The sequence below is a fragment of the Salvelinus fontinalis genome, chromosome 10 (genome assembly GCF_029448725.1).
Source record: "Salvelinus fontinalis isolate EN_2023a chromosome 10, ASM2944872v1, whole genome shotgun sequence".
NCBI classification, from domain to species: domain Eukaryota; kingdom Metazoa; phylum Chordata; class Actinopteri; order Salmoniformes; family Salmonidae; genus Salvelinus; species Salvelinus fontinalis.
The window spans coordinates 1110002-1118121 of NC_074674.1; the positions used below are offsets into that span (position 1 = coordinate 1110002).

Sequence of the window (8120 nt, forward strand, 5' to 3'; positions counted from 1 at the left end):
TTTACAATACTTTTTACATGATAAAACATAAATATATTTACAATACTTTACATGATTTATAATGTAGGAAAGAACCGGAGACAGGGAATAACTGTATAGGAATGTAAAAGAAGAAATTCATTGTTCACGACAAGAAAATAAAGAGGAGCTCCAGGAACTCTGAAGAGAATGTCATAAAACAGAGAATTCTTCAGTCTGTTAAACAGGCCTTCTAAAGTGACAGGTTTTCAGAAAACGTTTGATTGTCCTTGACCTCCACATCTTTTTCTCTTAGCCGGCCCTCACCACACGCTGCTTGATAGGAAAGATGAATGTTGTCCTGAACGTGTCCCATGATGATCTGGGTGGCTAGGTTTCCGTAAAGATTCTCTCAGAACACAGATTGTGGACACGTGTGTGTGTGTGTGTCCTGTGTGGATTTCCACATATCAGGACCAGGGCCTCCATACTACCTGGGGCTGGATCTGAAATAGTGACCGCCTCAGAGTCCGTGTTGGGCCTACGGGCTCAGGGCCAGAGAGACTTAGAAGGGTGGGGGGACTGGACACCAGGGGAGGATGGGCTGGTACCAGAGGCACCACGGGCCGAGATGTAGAGTGAGAGGGGGATGACAAGGAATCTGATGGACGACGAGAGGGGGAAGGAGGGAAGGGGAAGTGGCATGGCATGGAGAGGTATGGAGGGGTAGTGGTGAAAGGTGGCGAGGAGTTTGAGTAACAGGGGGAGGGTGGGGGTGAGAGGGAGTAAGGGGGAGATGGGTATGGGTGTGAGAGGTGTTGGGTAGGGTGGGGGTGGGGGTGGTGAAGCACAAAGGTGTTGGGATAGATGGGAAGAGAGGTGTTGATATAAGGGAAAGTGGCCTCCCTGCTGGCTCGTTGATGCCCCATCACTGTGCTCCCCTTCCTGTTCTTTACTCTGCCCAGGAAGCATGGTCTTTCTGCTGCAGGGCCCCAGGGCTGGAAGTCCAGGGGGAAGGTCTGGCTTTGCACCTTCCCCAGAGGGCAGGCACTGTGGGTATCAAGGTGGTCCCTAAGTCCCTGGACAAAGCTCTCTCTCTGGGATGGGTCCACGCTGTCGATGTAGTTGCCCAGGCGGGAGATGCACTCTGTGAAACCTGCACTATAGACAGGGTTGGGTAATGGCGGTGTTTGCTTGTGTATGGGGTCTGTCCATTGGGAACTCACAGCACTAGTCACTGGAGCAGAGGACTCTTTCATGGAATTTTCTGTGAAGGCTAGTGTTGGTCAATAGTGAGAGCCAGGCAGTACAGGGAGTAAATGAGAAGGAGAAGAGAGGACAGAAAGAGGAGAGAGGACAGAAAGAGAAGAGCGGGCAGAAAGAGGAGAGAGGACAGAAAGAGGAGAGAGGACAGAAAGAGAAGAGAGAACAGAAAGAGAAGAGGGAACAGAAAGAGGAGAGAGGACAGAAAGAGAAGAGAGAAGAGAGGACAGAAAGAGAAGAGAGGACAGAAAGAGAAGAGAGAAGAGAGAAGAGAGGACAGAAAGAGAAGAGAGGACAGAAAGAGAAGTGAGGACAGAAAGAGAAGAGAGAACAGAAAGCGAAGAATCCAGAGGAAGATGAGCAGGTGATAAAAGATCATTCAAAAGTGGACAGAGAGAACAGTATGGAGAAGCAGGATATAAATCAATGGGATAGTCAAAACAATTAGCAAAAGCCAATGGTGTGTGTGTGTGTGTGTGTGTGTGTGTGTGTGTGTGTGTGTGTGTGTGTGTGTGTGTGTGTGTGTGTGTGTGTGTGTGTGTGTGTGTGTGTGTGTGTGTGTGTGTGTGTGTGTGTGTGTGTGTGTGTGTGTGTGTGTGTGTGTGTGTGTGTGTGTGTGCGTGTGTGTGTGTGTGTGTGTGTGTGTGTGTTTGTAGGTGAGATTTAGGGAGGTTTTGGGGAGAGAGAAAAAAATTATCAGCACTCACGTTAATATCAACAATGTTGTGTCTATATCAGCAATTTGGGGGCTTATTACCATATTTACCATTTCTGAAATAAATTAAATAACAAACGCACACCAGAAAACTTTTTTAAAAATGGATTGATAGATACCTTTGCTGTCATTTCCATTTGATTTTCTTCGTATGTAATCGACGGTCAACTCTAAAATTTCAGCTTTTTCTAATTTTGGATTTTTCAGCCGCTGTGAGAGAGAAAGAATAATCCTACTGAACATGGTATAATACACAGCCATTGCGCACAATATTTCACATTTTAATTTTGAAGGACTCATTTTGGTATGTAAGTAATTATGATTTTATGGTCAAATCTTATGTTTTTAAGACAAATTTAAACAACATATATGCCACAGAGGTGCCTATCAAGTCCCGTTTTCAAGTCCCGTTTTCAATTCCATTCAATTGAGGACATAGATTAGGATACGTGCGTAAAACTCGAAGTTTCGCGCAACACCATTTCTCCATATCATTCCCAAGAGTCTGGTTTGTTTATGGTTTTATGGGCTGTTTGAAATGTCATTAATAAGTTGACAACGTCTATTATTAATATACAACTTATCGGTTCCCTGCTGTTTATTATTTCCCCCCTCCCACTGGGCACACACTGGTTGAATCAACGTTGTTTCCACGTCATTTCAATAACTATAGGTTGAACCAACGTGGAATTGACGTCTGTGTCCAGTGGGCTCATTCATACAAGAGGGACACACAAGGAGCTGATTTCAGACGCAACTAGAAAAGCTGTGGCCAACTCCGCTCACCATGTCAGAAGTTTTGCTTAGCAGAATAGTCCTTAGCTCATTCAAGCCTTGATTTATCCTATCTCGCCTCTTCTTTTCAATCGCCGGTTTTAGAACCTAGAAAATAATAATTATAATCAGTTATTTCAACAAAACCAAATCCAAAACCAATTCACGGACACCAAAATATATAGATGAACTAGTTGAAAGATACATTTTACGCAGGGTCTGAACTTACCCTCTTTAAGGCTTTACGATTATCCATGTTTGATCTCTCGAACTTTACTCGATGAAGAAGAGTAGACCTATATTAATAAAGACGACTTTTCCAAAAAGAAAACGATAAATTCATCCAATCCGGCCAGGTCAAGCTGAAAAGAAAGTATCCACACTCGCTCCGGACTGGTTTATTATCATTTGAGCCCGCAGGCTATTTGTAAAGGTCAAGCAGACCAATTGTCATTGGTTGAAAGGTGACAATGTCGTTCACGACCTTATGCTAACTGCACTTACCCCTTCTTGATACTCCAAAAATGATTATATGTTCAAAAATATGGAGAAAATAAATCTATTGGCAAAACATTAGCTGTTTTCTGCTACTGTAATCTAGCTTCATTTCAGTAAATCAATGTGCCTCCTTGGAATGGTCTAATATATGTATATATATATATATATACAATACAGCATAAACATTTAGTATGAGAGTAGAGTCCATATAGCCCATAACTTGTAGATATGGCTGACGAAGAAGAGTAGGCTGTGTGATTCGGTGCATTATTATTATTATTATTTTTACAAAAATGTATATAAAATTACCCCCCCCCCCCCCCCCCATAAGACGCAGCCATATGCTATACAGTATTATGTTATGACGTGTAAATGCCCGGGTTAGACTTCTTTGACCTTTATTTGGCATTGACAATAATACGTTTATGACATTATTGGCGCAATTGACCAGTAAAGCAGTGATTGTTTTATGTAAATATAGGACCAATTTGGTACAAAATGTGTCTTATAGCTGGAATACTATATTGAGTTGGTTGGAGTGTCTTCACACTCAATGCATCATAGGGGGTATTTTGACTATCTATAGCAGTATAGCATAACTTCATATGTATGTGCCAAATTGTCCTTTTAGACAGGAGTGCCCTGGGAACGTTGGTTTTCTCGTGGGAACAGAGAAATACTGTTGGTGAAAAAGTGTCAGAATGAACACAATCACACCAACTCGAACACACTCGCCTTTATGATGTATACATTCCATGTAAGTGCCAATTTAGGCTTTACAATAGCCGCACCTTGTGTGAGCGTGCCATACTAACCATCTGCTGCAGGTGAGGTTGCGTTATTAATCAACATGAAATACGCATATGAACCGTGGGAAATTTGACATGCACAAGAATCGAGAATAGCACTTCCATCTATGGTTACGGTCCTGCGTAACAGGGGTCAGTGTACAGTCAAGCCATACTCCCAACTGGGGTCCGCTCACCAACCAAGAATTAACAAAATGATTGATACTCTCAAAAATATCCTCCGTGTACAACGTAAAACACCAAATAATGCATGCAGAGCAGAATTAGGCCGATACCGGCTAATTATCCAAATCCAGAAAAGAGCCATTATATTCTACATCCACCTTAAAGGAAACGATTCCCAAACCCTTAACAAAGCCATCATCTACAGAGAGATGAACCTGGAGAAGAGTCCCCTAAGCAAGCTGATCCTGGGGCTCTGTTCACAAACACAAACAGACCCCGCAGAGCCCCAGGACATCAACACAATTAGACCCAACCAAATCGTGAGAAAATAAAATATATTTACTTGATACATTGGAAAGAATTAACAAAAAAAAGAGCAAACTAGAATGCTATTTGGCCCTAAACAGAAAGTACACAGTGCCAGAATACCTGACCACTGTGACTGACCAAGCGTAAGGAAAGCTTTGACTATTGTATGGACAGACTCAGTGAGCATAGCCATGCTATTGAGAAAGGCTGCCGTAGGCAGACCTGGCTCTCAAAATACAGGCTATATGTTTACACTGCACACAAATGAGGTGGAAACTGAGCTGCATCTCCTGACAAATGTTTGACCATATCAGAGACACATATTTCCCTTAGATTACACAGACCCACAAATAATTCGAAAACAAACCAAATTTTGATAAACGTTGGAGGTGCATGACCGCGCGTAACAGCAGTGAATGAACAAATGCACAAGTGGGAAATCTGGACAGAGGTGCAAATTTGCCACGGGCATACCCTGGGAAAAGGCTATTAACTGGGAGAAGGCTATAAACACAAGTGATGCACAGTAAGTTTGAAATAACAGTATAACATACATGCTAAAACTATTTAAAGCAATGTTTCCAAGATGGGATGTCAAATATCTTCTCGATGATATTTCGATACATCCTGTTAATTGTTTGTGTCGACGTTTCATCGGAACATTTCGCACAAATGACCACGCCTGGGAAAATGTCAACAATCTCCCTCTTTTTTTATTTAACTGGCAAGTCATTTAAGAACACATTCTTATTTACAATGACGGCCTAGGAACAGTGGGTTAAAAGAGCACGACAGATGTTTACCTTGTCAGCTTGGGGATTCGATCTAGCAACCGGGTTACTGACCCAACGCTCTAACCACTGGGCTACCTGCCGCCCACTCTCTCATGTGAAAGGGCAGGAGTTGTGGTTTATTACCTGTTAGAATATGTACATTATTCAGTGAGAGGTCATTTAAGGGACCCTGAGTGGCGCAGCGTCACTACAGGCCCGGGTTCGATCGCGGGCTGTATCACAACCGGCCGTGATCGCGAGCCCCATAGGGCAGCGGACAATTGGCCCAGGTTCGGGTTGTCTAGGGTAGGCCGTCATTTGTAAATAAGAATTTGTTCTTAACTGACTTGCCTAGTTAAATACATTTTCATAAAAAGTAAAATAATATGATATCAAAGTGCTGCCGCTAACGTTCTGATAGGTGTGTTTGTTCCCACACGCACATGTCGACCCTCTGACCCTGGAATCAAATGTCCTGACACAACTCACACAATAAGTTCAATTAACACCCATTCAACATATAGTTGGAATAGCTTATTGAATTTTGCGCAGAATGCCATAATATATCTGTCCGTTCTGCCTTGTCAGTCTGGGGGTCACATTTAATGTCAAACTCAGAAGTTGAAGTTGTTTTTCACACACACGTGCCTGGGTTGTTGTGTTTGTAGCTTTATTTAACCAGGCAAGTCAGTTAAGAACCTATTCTTATTTACAATGACGGCCCACCGCGGACAAACACTAACGACGCTGGGCCAATTGTTCTTCGCCCTATGGGACTCCCAATCACCGCCGGTTGTGATACAGCCTGGAAGCCAATTAGATCTGTTTGGACCCCTCTAGCACTGAGATGCAGTGCCTAAAACTGCTCCGCCACTCGGGAGCAATGAGATAGGCCCGTTCTTTCTAAGGTGAGTCGACCAAATTCATTTTGCTGTTCTAATGTCACAGACTGGGAAAATGTGCCTCAGCCCTTTCCCTTGGGAAAAACTATAGGATTTACACATTTGTTTATGAGCCTACCTGTTAGAATTTGTACATAATTTAGAAGACAAGTGTCGCCAATGACTGAGGTGCGATGTTTCCCACAGCACACATTGTCCTCTTAAATGTAGGCTAAACATAACGTTAGCATATTATTACATACAAAATGTAGCCTATCACAAAGTTACATATTAAGTCAATATTCATTCTGTCTGAATTGGTCAAAATCGAAAAGCTTAAGCTTTTGAATCTGAGCGTATTTGGAATGCGTAATACCATTTGGTGCTGCGTGTGCCGTCGAGACTGATGGTCGACTCTCGCCAATCATCTCACTTCTCAACTGTCACCAACACCTCTCCCGTACGCACGACATTTGTCTATCACACACACGTGCCAGGGTTGGTTTGTTTATGGCAGCGCGTGCCTCAGATCCATGAGGTTGCTTTGATCCTCAAGTTATTAGCGACAGCGCAAGAGGGCGGCATGAACACTTGAGAGATCAATGGCGATCCCTCAACAAGATTTTATAGCTCAAAAATAGATTCATGTGAACAATTGCAATATTAGTTTTTCTCAATATAATAGGCAAACTCTTGAAATTAGATTAACTAATATTTGTTTGGTTTTTAGTTCCAGATTGTCAAGCATGTCACTCATCACAGCGTTCACTGTATGTTTTGCGCATTTTGCTGTGGTTGTTTAATGCATTCAGTTGCTATGTTAGGCCTGTACTTTAGAACATTGACCAAATTCACTTTGCTGTTCGCAGATGTGACAGTCTGGGAAAATGTCACTCAACCCTTTCCCTTGGGAAAGTTTTGGGTTTAACACATTACCTGTTAGAATTTGTACATCATTTAGCGATGACGTGTTGCCACTGGAAGTGCGATGGTTGCCAGAGCACACGTTTCCCTTTAAATGTAAATTAAGGTTAAATATAATTACATCTGAATACAATTATTTATCACATACACTCCTCCACGTATTTATTTGGACAGTGAAGCTAAAACTTTCTGTACTCCAGATTTTTGATTTTAGAACAGTGCAGAATGTCCTTTTCACACCTGTTTTAGCATTTAGAAATTAAATAATCTCATCCCCCCATTTGAAGGTGTCATAAATATTTGGACAAATTCACTGATTTGTATTAATATAGGCTATGTGTATTAAAGTAGTCTAAAGTTTTGTATTTGGTCCCATATTCATAGCATGCAATGACTACCAAGATTGTGACTCTACAAACTTCTTGGATGCATTTTCAGTTTGTCTTGGTTGTGTTTCAAATTATGTTGTGACCAATATAAATGAATGGTAAATAATGTATTGTGTCATTTTGGAGTCACTTTTATTGTAAATAAGAATATAATATGTTTCTGAACACTTCTCCAGTCATGTGGATTCTACCATGATTACTTATTAATTAATGATTACTTATACTTATTAATCGTTAATAGTCGTTATTAATAAGGGGAGATCAATAAGGGGAGATCAAGCTGATACTAACTGTTATAGGCCTATTTCTATTTTGCCCTGTTTATCAAAAGTGTTGGAAAAACCTGTCAATAATCAACTGACTGGTTTCTGATGGGTCTTTGGTCTGGTTTGCTAACTACCTCTCTCAAAGAGTGCAGTGTATAAAGTCAGAACATCTGCTGTCACAGCCACTCGCCTGTACCCCAAACCTCGATCCTAGGCCCCACGCTCAATTTACATCAACAACATAGCTCAGGCAGTAGGAATCTCTCTCATCCATTTATACTCAGCTGGCCCCTCTCCGGATTTTGTGTTAAACGCTCTACAACAAAGATTTCTTAGTGTTCAACAAGCTTTCTCTGCCCTTAACCTTGTTTTGAAAACCTCCAAAACAAAGGTCAC

General features: G+C 41.8%; 1 protein-coding gene across 1 annotated transcript; it reads right to left on the reverse strand.

Moving 5' to 3' along the window:
• Positions 1-428: 428 nt before the first annotated feature.
• On the reverse strand, positions 429-2966 carry LOC129863140 (transcription factor HES-7-like). The gene is made up of 4 exons (XM_055935077.1): positions 2940-2966; positions 2723-2818; positions 2056-2146; positions 429-1234 (listed from the first exon to the last, which is right to left on the reverse strand). The coding sequence occupies exons 1-4, from the start codon at positions 2964-2966 to the stop codon at positions 429-431; spliced, it is 1020 nt and encodes a 339-aa protein (XP_055791052.1).
• Positions 2967-8120: the final 5154 nt, after the last annotated feature.